Source organism: Cherax quadricarinatus, chromosome 22, assembly GCF_038502225.1.
Source record: "Cherax quadricarinatus isolate ZL_2023a chromosome 22, ASM3850222v1, whole genome shotgun sequence".
Taxonomy (NCBI): domain Eukaryota; kingdom Metazoa; phylum Arthropoda; class Malacostraca; order Decapoda; family Parastacidae; genus Cherax; species Cherax quadricarinatus.
The window spans coordinates 33,229,795-33,253,973 of record NC_091313.1 but is presented as its reverse complement, the minus strand read 5'-3'; the positions used below and the strand labels follow the sequence as shown (position 1 = coordinate 33,253,973).

General features: G+C 39.5%; 1 protein-coding gene across 8 annotated transcripts in view; it reads right to left on the bottom strand.

Annotated features, from left to right (window-relative positions):
* The window catches only part of LOC128689736 (SAC3 domain-containing protein 1), a 126,738-nt gene extending 102,774 nt beyond the window's left edge, over window positions 1–23,964 (bottom strand). For 3 of the 8 annotated variants that reach the window (XR_011392327.1, XM_070087654.1, XM_070087655.1), the window contains exons 1-4: window positions 23,559–23,950; window positions 23,033–23,291; window positions 6,260–6,345; window positions 5,938–6,126 (exon numbers count right to left, since the gene is read on the bottom strand). Coding sequence is in view for 7 of the 8 variants with exons in the window: in XM_070087654.1 (XP_069943755.1) it covers window positions 5,938–6,126; window positions 6,260–6,342 (272 nt within the window). In the remaining variant the exon portion in view is untranslated. Of the gene's footprint in view, window positions 1–5,937; window positions 6,127–6,259; window positions 6,346–14,671; window positions 14,845–18,796; window positions 18,877–23,032; window positions 23,292–23,558 lie in introns of all 8 variants that reach the window. The other 5 variants (XM_070087650.1, XM_070087651.1, XM_070087656.1 and 2 more) reach the window with 5 other exon arrangements.
* Window positions 23,965–24,179: the final 215 nt, after the last annotated feature.

Sequence of the window (24,179 nt, the reverse complement as noted above, 5' to 3'; positions counted from 1 at the left end):
GGCATGGGTCACTAGGGACTTTTTCTATGACTGGTTACACCATGCATTTGCCCCCACTGTGAAAAATTACCTCCTGGTAAATAAATTGGACCTTAAGTGCCTCCTGGTATTAGACAGTGCTCCTGGTCATCCTTCAGACATGGCAGAGCAACTTTCTGGGGACTTGAGCTTCATTAAGGTCAAGTTTTTGCCTCCTAATACCACTCCTCTCCTGCAGCCCATGGACCAGCAGGCCATTGCAAACTTCAAAAAACTCTACACAAAAGCTATGTTTGAAAGATGTTTTGCAGTGACCTCAGAAACTCAATTGACTCTAAGAGAGTTTTGGAAAGATCACTTTAGCATCCTCAATTGTGTAAACATTATAGGTAAGGCTTGGGAGGAAGTGACTAAGAGAGCCTTAAACTCTGCTTGGAAGAAACTGTGGCCAGAATGTGTAGACAAAAGGGATTTTGAAGGATTTGAGGCTAACCCTGAGAAGCCTATGCCAGTTATGGATCAATTGTGGCATTGGGAAAATCCTTGAGGTTGGAGGTTAGTGGGGAGGATGTGGAAGAGTTGGTGGAGGACAATGAAGAACTAACCACTGATGAGCTGCAAGATCATCTTCAACAGCAAGAGGCCAGACCTGAGGAAACTGCTCCGGAGGAGGGGATGGAGAAATTGAAGAAGTTGTCTTCTTCAAAGATTAAGGAAATGTGTGCAATGTGGCTTAAAGTGCCAACCTTTTTTGATGAAAATCACCCTCACACAGCTATTGCAAGCCATGCTGGTGACTATTACACTGACAATGTTGTGAAACACTTTAGGAATGTCATAAAGGAATGGGAGGTACAGGCCTCTATGGATAGGTATGTTGTGCGACAGAGGTCCAGTGACTCTCAAGCCGGTCCTAGTGGCATTAAAAGAAGAAGGGAAGTAACCCTGGAAAAGGACTTGACACCTCAAGTCCTAATGGAAGGGGATTCCCCTTCTAAACACTAACACCATCCACACACTCCCCTCCTCCCATCCCATCAATCATCACCAGATCTTCAATAAAGGTAAGTGTCATGTAATTGTACATGTCTTCTTCAGTTTGTGCGTATTAAAATTAATATTTCATGTGGTAAAAAATTTTTTTTTTTTCAATACTTTGGGGTGTCAGGAACAGATTAATTTGATTTCCATTATTTCTTATGGGGAAAATTAACTCAACTAACGATAATTTTGACAAATGATGAGCTCTCAGGAACGGATTAATATCGTTGGTCCACTGTATTACCTTGCTCACACTCCAACAGCTCGTCAGGTCCCAAATACCATTCGTCTCCATTCACTCCTATCTAACACGCTCACGCACGCTTGCTGGAAGTCCAAGCCCCTCACCCACAAAACCTCCTTTACCCCCTCCTTCCAACCTTTTCGAGGACGACCCCTACCCCGCCTTCCTTCCTTTATTAGTACGTATTATACATTTTTTTTTTTTTTCAACAAGTCGGTCGTCTCCCACCGAGGCAGGGTGACCCAAAAAAAAAAGAAAGAAAATCCCCAAAAAGAAAATACTTTCATCATCATTCAACACTTTCACCACACTCACACATTATCACTGCTTTTGCAGAGGTGCTCAGAATATAACAGTTTAGAAGCATATACGTATAGAGATACACAACATATCCCTCCAAACTGCCAATATCCCAAACCCCTCCTTTAAAGTGCAGGCATTGTACTTCCCATTTCCAGGACTCAAGTCCGACTATATGAAAATAACCGGTTTCCCTGAATCCCTTCACTAAATATTACCCTGCTCACACTCCAACAGATCGTTGGCCTGTTGGCCCATACTAGGCATTTCCTTCACAATCCATCCGACTAACAAAATATTTGCTCAACTCAGTTTTCAATGCTACCCAAGTAATAAGCTTTGATAATTCTATTTACTCATGTGCAGGTCCCACTCACATCCAACCCCTCTCACTCATGTATTTATCCTACACAAATTTGAAACTAATCATTTTTGTTGTTTAAGTTTTCTAGAGTTGTTAAGTCTACCACAAAATAGTACAGTATTAGTACAGTGGATTCCCGGTTATCAGCCGTAATCTGTTCCAGAAGGCTGGCCTAAATCCGAAATCCCAAGTAATATTCCCCATAAGAAATAATGTAAATCCAATTAATCTGTTCCAGACACCCAAAAATAAAAAATACATTTTTTAAAGAATGCCTATAGTTTTACATACAGAAAACAATCAGAAAGAAATATAAAGCAGTAATTTTAATAATAAATGAGCATTACGTAACTTTATTGAAGACTCGTGTTGGCATATGGAAGAAGGCGAGGAGAAAGGGAGTTGGGGTTATTGTTTGGAAGGGAAATCTCCCTCCGTAAAGACTTCAGGTATCAAGTCCCTCTCTGGGGTTGCTTTCCTTCTTTATTTTTTACTGGCACTAGGACCAGCTTGAGAGTCACTGTACCCCTGTCGCACCAAAGAGGCCTGTTTCTGGCATTTCTGTAAAATTTGCCTAAAATGGGACAAGACACTGTCACTGAACATGTTGCAGACATGGCCTGCAACAGTTTTGTCAGGGTAATAATTTTCTGCAAAACTTCACACCTCACTCCATTTTGCACAAATGTCCTTAATCACTGAAGAAGGCACATTCTTCCCCCTCTCTCACTTTGCACAAATGTCCTTAATCACTGAAGAAGGCACATTCTTTCCCCTTTCTTCCTCCTCAGAAGCAATATCCTCAGCTGCAGTCTGTTGCTATTCCTGTTGGAGGTGTTACAGCTCTTCAGTGGTTAGCTTTTACCTGTGGTTGTCCAACAACTCTTCCACATCCTGGCCACTCACATCCAACCCCATGGACTTCCCCAGTGAAACAATAGATTCCACAATTGGCATAGGGCCGTCAGGGTCAGCCTCAAACCCTTCAAAATCCTTGTCAAGGGCACATTCGGGCCACAATTTTCTCCAAGCAGAGTTCAAAGTCTGGAAAGTCACTCCCTCCCAAGCCTTATCTATAAGGCTTATGCAATGGAGGATATCGAAGTGATTCCTCCAGAACTCTCTTAGGGTCAATTCAGTGTCTGAGGTCACTTCAAAGCACCTTTGATAATTGCTTTGGTGTACAGTTTTTTGAAGTTTGAAATGACCTACTGGTCCATGGGCTGGATGAGAGGAGTGGTATCAGGGGTCAAGAACTTCACTGTGATGAACTTACACTCCTCAAACAATAGGTCTTCCAAGTCTGGAAGGTGAGCAGAAGCATTGTCCAGTACCACGAGGCACTTAAGTGGCAATTTATTTTCCAGGAGGTATTTCTTCACACTCGGGCCAAACACTTCATTGACCCACTCAATGAAAATTAGCCTCATGATCCATGCTCTATTGTCAGCCCTCCACATCACACACAATTTACTCTTCATGACATTGTTTTTCTTGAACACTCTGGGATTTTCAGAGTGATACACGAGTAAAGGCTTCATTTTGAAATCCCAACTAGCGTTACCACAGAACAAAAGAATTAGCCTATCCTTCATAGGCTTGTATCCTGGCAGTGCCTTTTCCTCTTGTATGATGTAGGTCCTCTTTGGCATTTTCTCCAAAGAGGCCTGTTTCGTCACAAATGAACACTTGTTGGGGAGGAATCCTCTACGTAATCCTTGAATTCATGCACGAATTCTTCAGCCACGTTTCTCTGAACTTGCAGCCTCACCATGCCTTATAACACTGTGTATGCCACTACGCTTCTTGAATCTGTCAAACCAGCCTTTGCTAGCCTTAAATTCACTAACAGCAGGACTCATTCCCGGCATTTTCTTTACGAGATCCACATGCAACTGCCTTGCATTCTCGCAAATTATCCCCTCCAAAACACTATCTCCCGCTAATTGTTTTTGGTTGATCCACACCAACAACAACTTCTCCACATCCTCGATAGTTTGAGACCTCTGTTTTGTTAACATATTTGCATCCTTCACAACATCAGCTTAACTGATTTCTGCTTTCTTCAACAGGATGGAACTGATTGTTGATGTAGATTTCCCACAAATCCCAGCCAGCTCTGCCACACATATGCCACTTTCATATTTTGCAGTAACTTCTTTCTTGAATTCTATCATGTTTCTCACCTTCTTTACCAAAGGGCTGGCACTCTGAACTTTTTTTGGCCCCATGGTGGCTTATTTCACAGTTGCAATCAATAAACAAGCACCAAAAATGATGGATGAATGGGCAGAATATTTCTACCCCAACAAGAGAGATGCACAGACTGAGTGTGATACACGTGAGGAAGCGCGTCGCTGGCAGGTGGACGCATCTCATACCAACGATTTATGAGCAGATGGCCTATATCTGGGGGGGAATTTCGCCAAAAAAGAAGTGTTTGATTTCCGAACTGGCTGATTTCTGCACCGGCCTATACCAAGGGGTTCACTGTATATAGTTCTGTGAAGCTGAGGGACTGATTACCTCTTCTCCTACAGTCTTTTGTTTTTATTCATTTATTGTAGTGATAAAACTACTGGATGGCAAAAAGTCTACAATATAAAGGTACTCAGATGTTGCACATGTGTCTAATTCACATTACAGCATTATCAGTAAGCTTAGCTTCCAAATCCATTACATGTGTAAATTATCACTCTGGCTCACCTATATATGGTACATGTGTTTGGTGGTCAATTTTTACCACAACTGACCCAAATAACATCACGTCTGAGACTGGGGTATCGAAGATACCCCAGTCTGTGAAATTTTCAGAATGCTAATACAGTGGACCCCCGGTTAATGATATTTTTTCACTCCAGAAGTATGTTCAGGTGCCAGTACTGACCAAATTTGTTCCCATAAGGAATATTGTGAAGTAGATTAGTCCATTTCAGAGCCCCAAACATACACGTACAAACGCACTTACATAATTGGTCGCATTCGGAGGTGATCGTTATGCGGGGGTCCACTGTATCTTGTAAAATGCATCTCTCATGGACATGGAGGAGTACATATTGTAGCTCAAACCATGGATGGTTCTTCAAGTTTTTTACTTTCAAATTTTTTAAGGTTAGGAACCAAAAACTAGTTTTATACTAGAAGCAAACAGAATTTTGTAGTCTCCATAATAGTTGGTTAGGCTTCAAATACTTTCCATCATACAGTGATAAAGGAATGGAAAAAGTAACCTGTTCATATCAAGGCCAGTCATAGCATAATTCAATTTAGTTTCTTCTTGCCACCTCCATCAGTTGCACTACTACTTTTTAGTACTCTACCACTACCATTATAATACTATTTTCTCCTTACGTTGTACCTCTCCCATCCTCCGCTTCCCTGTTGTATATATTCTGGCTCCCTTCCCTTTCCTTTGCGTTTCTCTGTACGACTAGTTATTAGTCCAAGTTGGACTGAAACATAATAAGATTCGGTTTCCTATTTGTGGAATGTTTAATATTAAAATTACAAAATGTAGCTACTATACTGAAAATCCTCATAACATCTATGTCCTCTTGGCAATGTCTTCTCAGAATTATTGTGTAAATTTATAATTTTCCTAGTAAAATTGTAATTTCCCCTCAAAAATGGAGGCAACAAAGGTGAAAAAACTGAATACCATACCTCCTGGTAGAGTACTACTTGCTAAAAATTTTTCTTTCCTTTCTGACCAATAACAACATATCACAGCACTGTACCATCCTATGCAGGTAATAGTATTTGCCCAAGATTGGCATCCACAGGAAAGATGGCAAACTTTTAAGATGATAAAGTAATGCAATCTAGTGGGGTCAGAATACAATATGATGATCAATGGGGACAAATTTCAACTACACAATCACAGAAAATCTGAAGAAATAAAAATGGCAATAGTACCAAAAATCAAACAACCAAGAACAAGAGAGAAATATACTTGGTAAACACATGCATATTAAACACAGAATATGGATAAAGTTATAAGAGCACTCACGTAGTTAACAAATATTTCATCGTTTTTACCAACACAGGTACAGGGCGAATATCAGATGCCTTAATTTCAGTACCAGCTGCCGAACGTGAAAATTCCTTAACCATTGCCCTAGGCTGGACGTAATTCAGCTGATTACCATTGGAATTAACAGCCATTTCCAAAGGATGAATCAGCCGTTCTCGTTGCCGACTGCAAGACAGCAAGAAGTTAGGCAAATAACACACTGAAAAAATATATTAATACTTCATTAGTAGAAATACTTAATTATACTGAAGGTAAGACACTCTCTATCAATTCTAAATACAGGCACATTCATACTCACAGTCGAACTTCTGCATAAGGACACATTCCAAGGCATGTTCCCACCATGAACTGTGATTTGTCCTTATCTCTGTCAGTTGCCATTATCTGTGAATTACAAATCATAAAAGATGTTTGTGACAAGGTTTAAAGCAAGAAATTTATTATTTTTATAGTAAATGTTGTTGCAATTGACATTCTGTAGATATCGTTCTACATATAACCCAAGTTCAATACAAAATAAGGAACACACTGAGCTATGCACAGCAGTCTTAGGTAGAGTATACCATAACTGTGCTAAATATACAGTGGAACCCCGGTTCGCGATGCTATCGGTATCTGATAAATACGGTAACCGATGCATTATATCGCAGAAAATTTGCCTCGCTTCCCGATACAAAACCCGGTATGCGATGTGGTTCGTACAAGACGTGTCCATGTGTGGCCTGAACTGCCCCGTGTGTGCCAGTGTTTACAAGCCAGCCAGTGTGCGCGCATCTAAGGATACATTCGGTACATTCCATATTATCACTGTTTTTGGTGCCTGTTTTTGCAAAATAAGTCACCATGGGCCCCAAGAAAGCTCCCAGTGCCAACCCTTCGAGACCAAGGGTGCTAATAACTGTTGAAATGAAGAAAGAGATAATTGCAAAGTATGAAAGTGGAGTGCGTGTGTCAGAGCTGGTCAGGTTGTATAGTAAACCCCAATCAACCATCTCTACTACAGTGAGCAAGAAAATGGCAATCAAGGAAGCTGTTCTTGCAAAAGGTGCAACTGTGGATGAAAATCACCCTCAGACAGCTATTGCAAGCCGTGCTGGTGACTATTACACTGACAATGTTGTGAACCACTTTAGGAAAGTCATAATGGAACGAGAGGTACAGGCCTCTATGGACAGATATGTTGTGCGACAGAGGTCCAGTGACTCTCAATCTGGTCCTAGTGGCATTAAAAGAAGAAGGGAAGTAACCCCGGAAAAGGACTTGCTACCTCAAGTCCTAATGGAGGGGGATTCCCCTTCTAAATGCTAACACCATCCACACACTCCCCTCCTCCCATCCCATCAATCATCACCAGATCTTCATTAAAGGTAAGTGTCAATTATTCTTTCGTTATTTATTGTTATTTATTGTTATTGTTGTTATTGTAATTACTATTCTATTGCATTAAACTTAATATTTCATGTGGTAAAAGTTTTTTTTTTCATACTTTTGGGTGTCTTGCACAGATTAATTTGATTTCCATTATTTCTTATGGGGAAAATTGATTCGCTTTCCGATATTTTTGGTTTACGATGAGCTCTCAGGAACGGATTAGTATCGCGAACCGGGGGTCCACTGTATTATTATTATAATCAAATTAAGTGCTAAACCTGTAAGGGTCATACAACTGTACTAAATATAGAAATAAAATGACCCTCAATATCATAAATGAAATTTGCTGGATGCATAAACATCTAAGGTGTGATTACCATAATTCATTACAAATACAAATGTGGAGGGAGGGGTTTAGTTATAGGTAATACGTATTTTAAGAAAAAGAGGATAAATAAGTATACAAGATATGACGTAGGGTGTAATGACAGTAGTTTGTTGGACTATGTATTGGTAGATAAAAGACTGTTGAGTAGACTTCAGGACGTATATGTTTATAGAGGGGCCACAGATATATCAGATCACTTTCTAGTTGTAGCTACAGTGAGGGTAAAAGGTAGATGGGATACAAGGAAAACAGAAGCAGCAAGTAAGAAAGAGGTGAAGGAGGCAGTTAGGGTAAGATATAAACAACTATTGGAGGATAGATGGGCTAGTGAGAGTATAGGCAATGGGGTCGAAGATGTATGGGGTAGGTTTAAAAATGTAGTGTTAGACTGTTCAGCAGAAGTTTGTGGTTACAGGAGAGTGGGTGTAGGAGGGAAGAAGAGCGATTGGTGGAATGATGATGTAGAGAGAGTAGTAAGGGGAAAAAAGTTAGCATATGAGAGGTTTTTACAAAGTAGAAGTGCTGCAAGGAGGAAAGAGTATACAGAGAGAAAAAGAGAGGTTAAGAGAGTGGTGAAGCAGCCTAAAAAGAGAGCAAATGAGAGAGTGGGTAAGATGTTATCAACAAATTTTGTTGAAAATAAGAAAAAGCTTTGGAGTGAGATAAGTAAGTTGAGGAAGCCTAGGGAACAAATGGATTTGACAGTTAAAAATAGGAGAGGAGAGTTATTAAATGGAGAGTTAGAGGTATTGGGAAGATGGCAGGAATATTTTAAGGAACTGTTAAATGTTGAGGAAGATAGGGAAGCTGTGATTTCGAGTACAGGGCAAGGAGGAATAACATCTTGTAGGAGTGAGGAAGAGCCGGTTGTGAGTGTGGGGGAAGTTCGTGAGGCAGTGGGTAGAATGAAAGGGGGTAATGCAGCTGGGATTGATGGGATAAAAATAGAAATGTTAAAAGCAGGTGGGGATATAGTTTTGGAGTGGTTATGATTAGTCATCATAAACGTGACTTATGGAAACTGCTAGTTCTAAAAGCTAATCAGTATAAATGAGAGCCTGCAAAATTTTGGAGTAAGATTCGGCAACTTTTAGGTGCAAAACACAAGGCTCCTGGAAATATAAACACAAATGCAGTATAATGTGATCCTTTATTGACAACGTTTCACCCACACAGTGGGCTTTCTCAAGTCACACACGGATCTACCTGGGGTTGGAAGGTACAAGAGTATTTATAGTCAGAATGTTGAGGTCAGGTGAAGAATGCTGCATCTGATGATCCACCGGGTGGGGTTATAGAGTCTTGGGTAGCTTGGCAGGGGTATTGGACAAGTTGTAGACCTTCTGCAGTGTTCTATGTTCTTATGTGGGATAGCGATGAAGAAGTTTCTTGGCGAGTGGTTCAGCTATGTTATAGAAGCCATTGTTCTGGTTGAAATTGTTGGTTATAGAGATAAGCGATGATTCCAGGATTCTTCTGTATCGAGTGTTGTCTTCTGTGGCTATAAGTCTTATGTTTCTGTAGTTAATTAAATGGTTGTGTGAATTGCGGTGCTGTACACAGGCATTCCTTGTATCGTCAGTCCTGCTTGTATATTGGTGTTCTGAAATGCGTGTTTGGAGGTCTCTTGATGTTTCGCCCACATATAATTTGTTGCAGTCATTACAAGAGATTGTGTATACCCCTGCAGAGGATGGAGGCTTGTCCTGTCTACCACTGGTGATGTCCTTGATGGTCGTGGTTGTGGAGGTAGATACTTGGAATGATGTTTTGGCAAAGATGTTGGAAACATGTTTGGCAATGGAGTTGTTGGGGAGGACTATGTATCTCTTCTTGGCAGTGTCTTCTCTGGGTGTGTTGAAGATGTTTAATGCCCGCCGTCTGCAGTCTCTGATGAAGTGACTAGGATAGTGGAGTTTGGAAAATATTTGTTCAATTATAGTGCATTCTTCCTCAAGGAACTCATTGCTGCAGATTCTGAGTGCACGTAGGAAGAAGCCTATAATCACACCACGTTTGGTTTTGGTGTCGTGGTGAGAGTAGAAGTGGAGAAGATCGTTTTGGTTGGTGGGTTTTCGATAGACTTTAAAACGAAGTTCGTGGTCAGCTTTGCAGAGCAGAACATCAAGGAAAGGAAGAGTGTTGTCGACTTCTTCTTCAAGTGTGAACTGGATTGAAGGCTCGACCTGGTTGAGCTTGTCTTGGAGAGCTTGAACGTTGAAGCGTTTAGGAGTTATGAGGAGAATGTCGTCAACATAACGGAGCCAGGTGACAGACAAATTATATGTGGGCGAAACATCAAGAGACCTCCAAACACGCATTTCAGAACACCAATATGCAAGCAGGACTGACGATACAAGGAATGCCTGTGTACAGCACCGCAATTCACACAACCATTTAATTAACTACAGAAACTCAAGACTTATAGCCACAGAAGACAACACTCAATACAGAAGAATCCTGGAATCATCGCTTATCTCTATAACCAACAATTTCAACCAGAACAATGGCTTCTATAACATAGCTGAACCACTCGCCAAGAAACTTCTTCATCGTTATCCCACATAAGAACATAGAACACTGCAGAAGGTCTACAACTTGTCCAATACCCCTGCCAAGCTACCCAAGACTCTATAACCCCACCCGGTGGATCATCAGATGCAGCATTCTTCACCTGACCTCAACATTCTGACTATAAATACTCTCGTACCTTCCAACCCCAGGTAGATCCGTGTGTGACTTGAGAAAGCCCACTGTGTGGGTGAAACGTTGTCAATAAAGGATCACATTATACTGCATTTGTGTTTATATTTCCATTGTGTCGGTATTTTATACCATTTATTACCACACAAGGCTCCTACCTACTTAATTCATACTTTCACTGATAATGATGATGAAGAGGTTCGATTAAACTTGATGATCCACAGGACCAGGCTAATTTGATGGGTGATGTATGGGAGAAAATTCTCTCCCACAATAACAGTCGTCGATTTAATAATAATCACTATCAGTTGGTCAATGAATGGAGAGATGAGAACTTAGCTGATCTACAACCACTACCTACCATCGATACATCAACTCTTGAAGAGGCACACCTGCTTACTAGACCTATCACACTACTTGAGATGAGTCAAGTTATTGGAAGAATGCGAAATAGAGCCCCTGGTCTCTCTGGAATAACAATGAAACAAATAAAGTTCCTACCCAGAAATTGTAAACAGTCTTTGGTTAATATCTTTAATGCCATCTTGGCCTCCGGACATTTCCCAGTGGTTTTTAAGACTGCTAGGATGATCTTTCTTGCTAAACCCAATAAAAACATTCATCAACCAGAAAACTATAGACCTATATCCTTACTTGAAGTCACTGGGAAAGTTCTTGAAAAGATCATTTCCAACAGAATGAACTACTATATGGAGTTTAACCACCTTTTTACTGAAAAACAGTTTGGCTTTAGGACACATAGAGGTACCCATCATGCAATAAATATTATTTTTGATACTGTAGCAAGTCTGAAACATCAGGGAAATTTTGCTCTAATTGCCACCAGAGATGTTCATAAAGCTTTTGATAGCTTATGGCATGATGGTCTTATTTTTTTTTTTTTTTAACAAGTTGGCCGTCTCCCACCGAGGCAGGGTGACCCAAAAAAGAAAGAAAATCCCCAAAAAGAAAATACTTTCATCATCATTCAACACTTTCACCACACTCGCACATTATCACTGTTTTTGCAGAGGTGCTCAGAATACAACAGTTTAGAAGCATACACATATAAAGATACACAACATATCCCTCCAAACTGCCAATATCCCAAACCCCTCCTTTAAAGTGCAGGCATTGTACTTCCCATTTCCAGGACTCAAGTCCGACTACAGTGGACCCCCGCATAACGATGGCATCGCATAGCGATTTTTCCGCATAACGATTACTTTTATCGCAAAATTTTTGCCCCGCATACCGATTAAAAACCCGCATACCGATTTTCGTCCGAGACGCGTCCAATGTGCCCTCACATGTGCCGGCCGTCCCATTGTTTACCAGCCAGCCTCCGCGGTAACATCCAAGCATACACTCGGAATATTTCGTATTATTACAGTGTTTTCGGTGGTGTTTCTGGAAAATAAGTGACCATGGGCCCCAAGAAAGCTTCTAGTGCCAACCCTGTGGTAAAAAGGGTGAGAATTAGTATGGAAATTAAGAAAGATTTTGAAGGGTTTGGGGCTAACCCTGAGAAGCCTATGCCAGTTGTGGAATCCATTGTGCCTACTTCAAAGATTAAGGAAATGTGTGCAGAGTGGTTTGAACTGCAAACCTTTATAGATGAAAATCACCCTGACACAGCTGTTGCAAGCCGTGCTTGTGACTATTTCAATGACAATGTTATGGCCCATTTTAGGAAAGTCTTGAAGAAACGGGAGGTACAGAGCTCTATGGACAGATTTGTTGTGCGACAGAGGTCCAGTGACTCTGAAGCTGGTCCTAGTGGCATTAAAAGAAGAAGGGAAGTAACCCCAGAAAAGGACTTGCTACCTCAAGTCCTAATGGAAGGGGATTCCCCTTCTAAACAGTAAGAAGATAATGCTCTCCCCTCCTCCCATCCCATCAATCATCACCAGATCTTCAATAAAAGTAAGTGTCATGTAATTGTGCATGCCTTTTTCAGTTTGTGTGTATTAAAATTAACATTTCATGTGGTAAAAAAAATTTTTTTTCATACTTTTGGGCGTCTTGCACGGATTAATTTTATTTCCATTATTTCTTATGGGGAAAATTAATTCGCATAACGATTATTTCGCATAACGATGAGCCCTCTTGCACGGATTAAAATCGTTAACCGGGGGTCCACTGTATATGAAAATAACCGGTTTCCCTGAATCCCTTCACTAAATATTAACCTGCTCACACTCCAACAGATCATCAGGTCCCAAGTACCATTCGTCTCCATTCACTCCTATCTAACACGCTCACGCACGCTTGCTGGAAGTCCAAGCCCCTTGCCCACAAAACCTCCTTTACCCCCTCTCTCCAACCCTTTCGAGGACGGCCCTTACCCCGCCTTCCTTCCCCTAGAGATTTATATGCTTTCCATGTCATTCTACTTTGATCCATTCTCTCTAAATGACCAAACCACCTCAACAACCCCTCTTCTGCCCTCTGACTAATACTTTTATTAACTGCACACCTTTTCCTAATTTCCACACTCCGAATTTTCTGCATAATATTTACACCACACATTGCCCTTAAACAGGACATCTCCACTGCCTCCAACCGTCTCCTCGCTGCTGCATTTACCACCCAAGCTTCACACCCATGTAAGAGTGTTGGTACTACTATACTTTCATACATTCCCTTCTTTGCCTCCATAGATAACGTTTTTTGACTCCACATATACCTCAATGCACCACTCACCTTTTTTCCCTCATCAATTCTATGATTAACCTCATCCTTCATAAATCCATCCACCGACACATCAACTCCCAAGTATCTGAAAACATTCACTTCTTCCATACTCCTCCTCCCCAATTTGATATCCAATTTTTCTTTATCTAAATCATTTGACACCCTCATCACCTTACTCTTTTCTATGTTCACTTTCAACTTTCTACCTTTACACACATTCCCAAACTCATCCACTAACCTTTGCAATTTTTCTTTAGAATCTCCCATAAGCACAGTATCATCAGCAAAAAGTAACTGTGTCAATTCCCATTTTGAATTTGTTTCCCCAAAATTTAATCCCACCCCTCTCCCGAACACCCTAGCATTTACTTCCTTTACAACCCCATCTATAAATATATTAAACAACCATGGTGACATTACACATCCCTGTCTAAGACCTACTTTTACCGGGAAGTAGTCTCCCTCTCTTCTACACACCCTAACCTGAGCCTCACTATCCTCATAAAAACTCTTTACAGCATTTAATAACTTACCACCTATTCCATATACTTGCAACATCTGCCACATTGCTCCTCTATCCACTCTATCATATGCCTTTTCTAAATCCATAAATGCAATAAAAACTTCCCTACCTTTATCTAAATACTGTTCACATATATGCTTCAATGTAAACACTTGATCTACACATCCCCTACCCACTCTGAAACCTCCTTGCTCATCCGCAATCCTACATTCTGTCTTACCTCTAATTCTTTCAATTATAACCCTACCGTACACTTTTCCTGGTATACTCAGTAAACTTATTCCTCTATAATTTTTACAGTCTCTTTTGTCCCCTTTCCCTTTATATAAAGGGACTATACATGCTCTCCGCCAATCCCTAGGTACCTTCCCCTCTTTCATACATTTATTAAACAAAAGTACCAACCACTCTAACACTATATCCCTCCCTGCTTTTAACATTTCTGTCATGATCCCATCAGTTCCAGCTGCTTTACCCCCTTTCATTCTACGTAATGCCTCACGTACCTCCCCCACACTTACATTCTGCTCTTCTTCACTCCTAAAAGATGGTATACCTCCCTGACCAGTGCATGAAATTACTGCCTCTCTTTCTTCCTTAACATTTAAAAGTTCCTCAAAATATTCTCGCCATCTACCTAATACCTCCCTCTCCCCACCTACTAACTCCCCTACTCTGTTTTTAACTGACAAATCCATACTTTCCCTAGGCTTTCTTAACTTGTTTAACTCACTCCAAAATTTTTTCTTATTTTCATTAAAATTTCTTGACAGTGCCTCTCCCACTCTATCATCTGCTCTCCTTTTGCACTCTCTCACCACTCTCTTTACCTTTCTTTTACTCTCCATATACTCTGCACTTCTTATAACACTTCTGCTTTGTAAAAACCTCTCATAAGCTACCTTTTTCTCTTTTATCACACCCTTTACTTCATCATTCCACCAATCACTTATTGACCTACCTGACCATAACTGGACATTTCTCAGATTTATATATAACTTCTTAACTCAAAGAAAAATCATTCCTACCTTTCATGGCAAGTCAACAGAGCCTTTTATACCGACAGCTGGTGTCCCACAAGGTTCTTGTCTTAGTCCAATTCTATTCAATATTTATGTAAATGATCTTCCTCAACCAGAGTTTAATGATACAATTATAATGCAATTTGCAGATGACGTTATCCATGTCGTCTCGTCAACTCCTTTAACAGGAAAATACAAATATGAAAGAGTCATAGAAAAAATTAATATTGAACTTCGTCGAACATCCAATTGGGAAAAGAAATGGAGAATTACGACTAACCCTGACAAAGTCCTGGTTAGCACGACAGGATGTTTTGTATCAACCATCAAAGATAAGGGGGGTATCTCCACCAGAGGTACACCTGTAGCCATTCGAAATCCTAACAAGATCTTGGGATATGAAATAGACAGGCTGCTCTACTCAACATCTCACATCAATAAAAAGATCAATATAGCCAAAGCTGGTCTTAGCAGTTTCTTTAGATTTAATCAAGCCCCTTCACATGCCAAAAAAATCTGTATAAAATGATAAGACCAATACTCGAATACCCATGTGTCCCAATGTCGTTAACAACAAAGACCAACATGCTAAAATTGCAATGGGTCCAGAATAGAGCTCTCCACTTTATTACGGGTACCAGGAGGAGAGACAGAGTCAAAATGGCAGGTTTACACATACAACAGGATATTACTGCCTTAAATGTACGCCTTGATATGCTGAAGAAGAGACAACTCTATGCAATGCAAGAACTCTACATACCAGATAGAGAACATCCTCTCCAAGTTGAAAATACCACTGACTATATCATTAATACTCCTCCTCACAGGACCCAAAGAATGACTCTCCCGCAGAGGGTGCGTCGCTTCATCCATAAAGACGATTACCATCGACCAATGATCTTGAGCAACCTCCCTGCAGATGAAGATGATTGGGTAACACCAGAACCCTTCTATGTCTACTAAGAAAATTATGGCCCCTAATTAGGGAGATATCTTGTATAACATTTCTACTTCTACATCTACTGTTATAAATATGCTACATTTACTATGGCGGAACACCACCTTAAAAGAAGCTAACGTCAAGTAATTCTCTATGAACTGTCCAGATTACCACCTTGTCTTGTCGTTTAAATATTCGTTATGCAATTGCAAAAAAAAAAAAAAATGAAACTTGTATATATACACCTACCATCTGACTTACGACCTGCTCGACTTACGACCACTCGACTTACGACCGTGTTTTTTATGCCAAATTTCTGGGAAATAAACAACTATTTGTGTTGTACACAGTGTTTATCCTAAATCTTACAGTATAAAATACAGTACTAACAACATAAAAAGTAAAGTAAAACATGAAATACTGAAATAAAACAATAATATAGTCATTACAAAAATGTTTTGTTGATATTCAGTAGTAAAGTTCGACTTACGACCATTTCGACTTACGACCAGTTTCTCGGAACCGAACTCGGTCGTAAGTCGGATGGTAGGTGTACTACCAATTCAGAGTCATGTACCTATATATCTGTTATATTTATGTGACTTTGATGGGTTAATATTATACCCCTTCAAGAATTTTCTATTATTTCACATACACTTTTTAAATCGCACCAAAGTGGTTGGGCCACTTACCTTTTATATCCTACCTCACTCCCCCCTCCCACCCTTTTCCAATATTTCTATCCTTACCCATCCTTCTTCCTTACCCATCTTACCAAAGACTCTGGTCATAAGAATCGAATCGAATGGTGCTATTATTTAACAAATGTATGGAAAAGGGTAAGGTACCTAGGGATTGGCAGAGAGCATGCATAGTTCCTTTGTATAAAGGCAAAGGGGATAAAAGAGAGTGCAAAAATTACAGGGGAATAAGTCTGTTGAGTATACCGGGTAAAGTGTATGGTAGAGTTATTATTGAAAGAATTAAGAATAGGGTAGCAGTTGAATAAGGCAGCTTTAGGAAAGGTATGGGGTGTGTAGACCAAGTGTTTACAGTGAAATATATAGGTGAGCAGTATTTAGAAAGGGTAAAGAGGTTTTTGTGGCATTTACGGATTTGGAAAAGGCATATGACAGGGTGGATAGGGGGGCAATGTGGCAGATGTTGCAGGTGTATGGTATAGGAGGTAGGTTACTGAAAGCAGTAGAGTTTTTACGAGGATAGTGAGGCTCAGGTTAGAGTAAGTAGGAGAGAGGGAGATTATTTCCCAGTAAAAGTAGGCCTTAGACAAGGATGTGTGATGTCACCATGGCTTTTCAATATATTTATAGATGGGGTTGTAAGAGAAGTGAATGCAAGGGTCTTGGCAATAAGTGTGGAGTTAAAAGATAAAGAATCAAGCACAGAGTAGGAGTTGTCACGGTTGCTCTTTGCTGATGACACTGTGTTTTTGGGAGATTCTGAAGAGAAGTCGCAGAGGTTGGTGGATGAATTTGGTAGAGTATATAAGAGAAGAAAATTAAAAGTGAATATAGGAAAGAGTAAGGTTATGAGGATAACGAAAAGATTAGGTGACAAAAGTGTGGATATCAGATTGGAGGGAGAGAGTATGGAGGAGGTGAATGTATTCAGATATTTAGGAGTGGATGTGTCAGCAGGTGGGTCTATGAAGGATGAGGTGAATCACAGAATTGATGAGGAGAAAAGGGTGAGTGGTGCACTTAGGAGTCTGTGGAGACAAAGAACTTTGTTCGTGGAAGCAAAGAGGGGAATGTATAAGAGTATAGTTGTACCAACACTCTTGTATAGGTGTAAAGCATGGGCGATGAATGTTGCAACGAGGAGAAGGCAGGAGGCAGTGGAGATGTCGTGTCTGAGGGCAATGTGTGATGTGAATATAATGCAGAAAATTCGTAGTTTGGAAATTGGAGAAGGTGTGGGATCACCAAAACTATTATCCAGAGGCCTGAGGAGGGTTTGTTGAGGTGGTGCGGACATGTAGAGAGAATGGAACAAAACAGAATGACTTCGAGAGTGTATAAATCTGTAGTGGAGGGAAGGCGGGGTAGGGGTTAGCCTAGAAAGGGTTGGAGGGAGGGGGTAAAGGAGGTTTTGCGAGTGAGTGGCTTGGACTTCCAGCAAGTGTGCCTGAGCGTATTTGACAGGAGTGAATAGAGACAAATGGTTTTTAATACCTGACATGCTGTTGGAGAGTGAGCAAAGTAACATTTATGAAGGAATTAAGGGAAACCGGCAGACCGGACTTAGAGTCCTGGAGATGGGAAATACAGTGTCTACACTCTTAAGGAGAGGTGTTAATGTTGTAGTTTTATAACTGTAGTGTAAAGTACCCCTCTGGCAAAACAGTGATGGAGTGAATGATGAAAGTTTTTCTTTTTTGGACCACTCTACCTTGGTGGGAATTGGCCAATTGTGTTAATAAAAAATAATAAAAAATACAAATGCAATACAGTAATACTTATAACATACCCAAAGGCAGTGCCAGAATTTCCATACTGGGAAAGCTTAGGGGTGAGTATCTGGTTAGATGGAGAAACTAGCAGACTTAATTTGAAACAGCATTATTACAATTTTTATTCGGGGCATTTTGGGGCTCACTGGAAGGGGGCTGAAGTCCCTGAGCACCCCCTTGGCACTGCCCCTGAACATACCTGTGACCAACATTGAGTTGTTGTTACGACTTTGATGTCGTAACTTAAATAAAATGGTCCTGGCTCCTAAATGGCTGCTCAATCTGCTGTCTAGGGGCATTTAAATTACACTAAAAAAACAGCAACTCTAGGGCCAGCATGTACTCATACAAATTATGAAGCATGAGTGCAAATAATTAATGTTGTATAAGGAAAGACACAAAAACTTACCTATACAAAAATATATATAATATAATAATAGTAACTTGCATACAACTTACAATCTACTCCAAAAAACCACCACACTCCAGTTCACATGAGCTCACTAGCACACTGCTACTAATGAGTTAAAATATATAAACTGGGAGGCTTCATGATACCCCCCTTCCTTCCTGCCTGCTACTTAGCTTACAATTAAAGTATTAAATGCTCTCCAAAACACAGGCCCTTGCACACACAAGGGCTTTACAAATAAATGAGAGTACCAAAACAAACAAAATAGTATACATTAAAAAAACCTACCCAACACCACATACTCACGCCACTACATCTTGCTTCCTCTGCCGTGCATAACCTACTGCCTAAAGACCCCTCATCTGCTCCTGTCCTGGCCACTCTGCCTGTGACAGGAATAAAACGCATCCGCTCTCAGGGAATAATATACGTCCGCCTTCAGTTTAATCCCTGTACTATGGAGGATTATTTTATAAAAATATTTTTCTGTAGCACACTGCGTAATAGTTCTGTTAAGAAAAGCTTGGCCTGAGGCTAAACTTAACTGTTGACTGCCTGGCCTACAAGGCAGTTACTATCAGTGCCCAGCAGACTCACATAATTTTTAATCTAGCTAATCTGACATTCGTTGCAAGAAGTGGTACAGTTTTCTTTAGAAAACTTCCAAAATCTTGGTCTCTTGAAAACTGGCCAAAGCCATAGATAATGTCTTAACTAAACCAAATAAACCTCTCATCCAGCCTGCAGAAACAGTCATATTAAATGATTTCTTCTCTACTATAGGATCTAGACCAGCTAGCAAAATCCCAACTTCAAATGCTCAGGCAAGTGATTACCTTACTAGAAATTTCCCAAATTTACTCAAACTCCAACTAATCCTACTAAAGTCACACTTATAATAAATTCAATGAAAAAAGACAGGAAACCTAACTAATTTATGGCCACTAATGTACAAAAAAGCAGCTCATGTGCTGTCACCCACTACTGCAACTTTGTTCAACAAATCATTACAATCTGTAACTTTACCAACAATGCTTAAAGTAGCAAGGGTTATCCCAAAACTCAAAGGAGGCTATCCAACTGAGGTAAATAACTATTGGCCAATATATTTTTTTATGAATTTTGTATTAAAATGAAAAATTGTGGTAGCAAAGGACCTCATAATTATGTGACACAGGTCTCTCAACAGATTTATTATACAGCTCTCTAATGTGACAGTCATTGGCATTAACCCTTTCAGGGTCCGTGCCATAGATCTACGATTTTACATTGAGGGTCCAAACCGTAGATCTACGCCATGAGCTCAGCTCACTCTGATAACCTGTGAGTGGTAAATTTGGGCCTAGATATAAGAGAATACATCTTTGTGGTATGTGTGCACCACATAAAACAAATCCTGCAGCACACAGTGTATAATGAGAGAAAAAAAACTGAGACCGTGATTTTCAATTAAAACAGCGACTTTGCAGTGTTTTTTTGTATGTTTTTTTTATTGTTGCATTTGCGATTTCTTGGTCTCATTTGATAGAATGGAATATATATTACAGAAATAGAGATGATTTTGATTGGTTTTAGTACTGGAAATGGCTTAAAACTGAGCTCAAAGTAACGGAAATATTAAATTTTTGCTGATGTTCAAGAGTTAACAAACGACCTCACACATCTAATACACGCCAGCTGGTGGGTCTAATATACATTCACAAATGTGGTGATGATATTTATATAATTATTACAACACTGCATAACAGTAAATCTTCTATTTTTTAGTTTGAATAAAAATTCATTATGTGAATAAAAAATCAAAATGGAATTCATTTGTAAAGCCTGAAAACATAACTAATGAACAGAGGAAATGTTAGTTTAGTGCCAGGAATGCCTGCATTGTTTATTCTGGACCCTATTTTGAAATTTGAATATTTTGAACTTTGTGTTAAATTGGCCAAATTACCAATTTCCAATCACTTTATTTTGTAGTTGAAACAGCTGACTGAGCGATTTCTTGTGCTCAATCGATAGAATAGAAGTATACTTGTGAAATAGCTAAGAATTTTGTTGACTGGAATAATGTAATTGGCCTAAAATGGGAGTCAAAGTCGGCAAAATCGCCGATTCGTAAATATCGCTGACACATCAAAATTCTCGAGAGCATAATTTCGTCAATTTTCCATCAAATTTCGTACTTTTTGTTGTATTACCTTCAGAAAAAGATTCTCTACCATTTCATAAGAAAAAATGACAAATTTTTTGTTTTTAAATTCTTGGACTCTGGTGCACACTATGAAATTTGGCCTCTGGACCCTGAAAGGGTTAAAAAAGCAACTAATTTTTCAAAATAAAATTTTGTTTGGTTTTATATTATTACTGGGTACTGCAGTCCATACTGATCTTTCAATGACATATTAAATATTTATGTTCAGTGTTTAAATATGAGCAATAACTATATTATTATTATTATAATCAGGGGGGAAGCGCTAAACCCGGAGGATTACACAGCGCCTGGGGGGGATGTGGAAGGCATTCAGGCTTAATTCGGGGAACTGGAGCACAGATCCAATTCCCTAAATCAAGAGCCCCTCACCAACATCAAGGAACCTTCCTTGAGGGGAGCAATAACTATAGCTATGAAATATAAATGACTTTCAAAACTATTGAGACTTGCAGTATAAAGTACAGCAGCACAAGTTAATTGCTTTGCTCCCATAAGAAAAAATTGCACCTATACAACGTTAAATAAACCCTCAGTCATTTTCTTTTACTCCTATTTGGATAATGGATATGTGTATCTGGCAAATTCTTGGACTGGTGAGTCACCCTGGAAATTTAATCATCTTTTAGATGTCAATTGCACTTAGCGGTAAGTATGTACCTGGGAATTAGCCGATTGGTGTGGGTTGCATCCTGGTAACAAAATTAACCTAATTTTCCAGAAATGCTCTGCATATATAGTATGTCAGTGATGTCAGCTAGGTCTGTATAAGTTGTATCATGTACATGTAGTAATATTATTATTATTATTATATCATTATACTAGCTAGGTTTGCAAGAGATTGAAGAACTTTAACATTTTCTTTCTACCACTCTAATGGATCTCCTTTAGGCATTAATGCTATTGCTATATATTTGTTTATTTTTTGTTTTTATGTTTGTGATAACATAAATGCTAGTGTGCTGCTTGATGGTACTAGAAAACCTGCTGCACTCTCTGAGTTCTTGAGCTGCTGACTTCTCCCCTGAATTTCTTTATTGGTACATGTCTTATAACAATAATATCTATATTTACTACATGTACAAGGCATACAGACCATAGCTGACATCAGTGACATACTACTATATAATGCCCCTTGTTATGCAAAGCATTTCGGGCAAATTAGGTCAGTTTCATCCCAGGATGTGACCCACACCAGTCGACTAACACTCAGGTACCCATTTTACACTGATGGGTGAACAGAGACAGCAGGTGTCTTATGGAAACACATCCCTAATGTTTTCCAGCCATACCAGAAGAGATCCAAACCCCGGACCTCTGTGCGTGCACCCTCGTGTGTGTGTGTGCGTGCGCTCATGGGGGTGTATGACCCACTTAATATTTGTACTTATAACTGGATGTGTCAATGGCTCATTACTTTGTAATTTGTTCATGTAATTTGTTGTAATTTGTTGTAGAGGAGTGTAGATGGTTCATTAGCTTTGTAACTTGCCATGATTGTGACCAGATCTACCTGGAGTTCATTACCTTTGTAACTAGTTCAGCTATCGCAACTCTGGGGTCCAGTCCCTGGACCCATTATGGACCTCTGTAATCTTCTGACTACTGCCCACAGGATGGGTATGGGGTGCATAATAAAGATACTAAACTAACTAAACTAGACCTCAGTGTGTGAGCCGAGTGCACTAGTGATCAAGCTACGGGACACCTTCGGCATGGTATACATTATAATTAGTACATATATTTAGGTCACCCTGCACATTGAAGTGTGTCTCGTGCCTGGCAGAATGTGAACAAAGATGGTTCAGGTTATGTAATCAAATCAAATGTTACCCAAATTAGTCAAACTTAACCTTGACTAAATAATACCTAACATAACATAATGGAATGTACCCTAATTTTCATTAATATCTTCCAAAATAAAATTTGCGCAAGAAATATTTAGTTTATGATGTACTGAGGTGTAAAATACTGTTCAGTTTTTGCAGTGGTTTTCAGTAACCATAACTCAATTAAATAATTTGCTGAGAAGCAGTTTTCCATTATTACTACATTTTCTGATAATGACTTGTGGCTTAAAGTAGCACCCTCAGTGTATAACCGAAAAACCTCGGTTCAGTCCTGGGGGTGGAGATGCTAGGCATGTTTCCTTACACCAGATGCCTCTCTTCACCTAGCAGTAAGTATTCAGAGTGTTAGTTCACTATTGTAAGTTGCATCCTGGTGAAGAGGACTAAAAACTTGCAAGGACTAAAAACTCAAATGGCCCAAAAAGTCAAAATTATTTAACTCAATATTACCTTTATTATTATTATAATCAAAAAGAAGAATATTACCTTTAGCAATCAATGTGGTCCTTCGTTCGTGTGTAATATTCTTGTATATTATTCTTCTTTCTCAAGATACGTTCAGTTTACTCAGAGGTTCTTATGCTTTCTTGGGTTTATCAGGGTCACTGACAGATTTTTACTTACAGGTTCTTTCTTCTTTTTCTTTTCTTTGTTGTTGGGTACTTATAGGTTTCAACTGGTGATTTGTTCTTTTCTTTGTTGGGTTTATCCGGGTCACTCACAGCTTACGCAGACTCGAGCTTGACTTCCCGATGTTCGGGGAAGATTTCTCAAGTTTTTATTCAGTACAGGTACACATAAATACAGTTACAAAGATTATCATACATAACAGCATATGTGTAGATTGCCTAGGATAACCCCCAAAAAAGTCAGAGTAACTTATTTCCATTGGGCCCTTGTGATAAGTATTAATTATATTTAAAAGTTAAAAACAGGTAGGTATCTTAACTATGTGAAAAGTAGTTATAACGAAAGGAGATATACCAGACGTAAAGTAAAATCAGATACTTACATTGACATTAAATATAGTATCAGATCATTGTACATTGGGGTCCTTGATTTATTAACACTGGAGCCAATCAGCATACCTTAATTCGGCTGTATTGATAATTTAGTCACACAGAACAGTCACAAATTATTTACGTTGATGGTTCTGTTCACCAGTCCACTGGTGCAGCTGATAGTGCTGCTGTTGTCATACAGAGTGATGGCTCTCATAAAGAAATTGGAGCACGCATCAATAAACGGGCCTCTACCCTACAAACAGAACTGTTTGCCATACTCCTTGCACTCAAATGCGTCCATGTATCTAAGGTTGACACTTTAATTGTAATTGATTCTCTGTCATCCATAAATGTTGTCAACTCATTAAGAATAAATTGTGGCATGCTTGTGTCAGAAGCCAGACATAGGTATTGTAAGATTGTGGACAGGGGGAGTCAGACTGCACATTACATGCTGTGGATTCCATCTCACATTTATTGGTCTTCGGATGCATGATAGAACTGATGAACTGGCTAAGCTGTATGCTTTCAAAGAGGGAGTAGATTACAATCTTGGGTTGTCAGTTAGCAGTTTGAGAACAATAATACGAAAAGAACTTCAATTGAACTTTATTGACTTAAGACTTAGG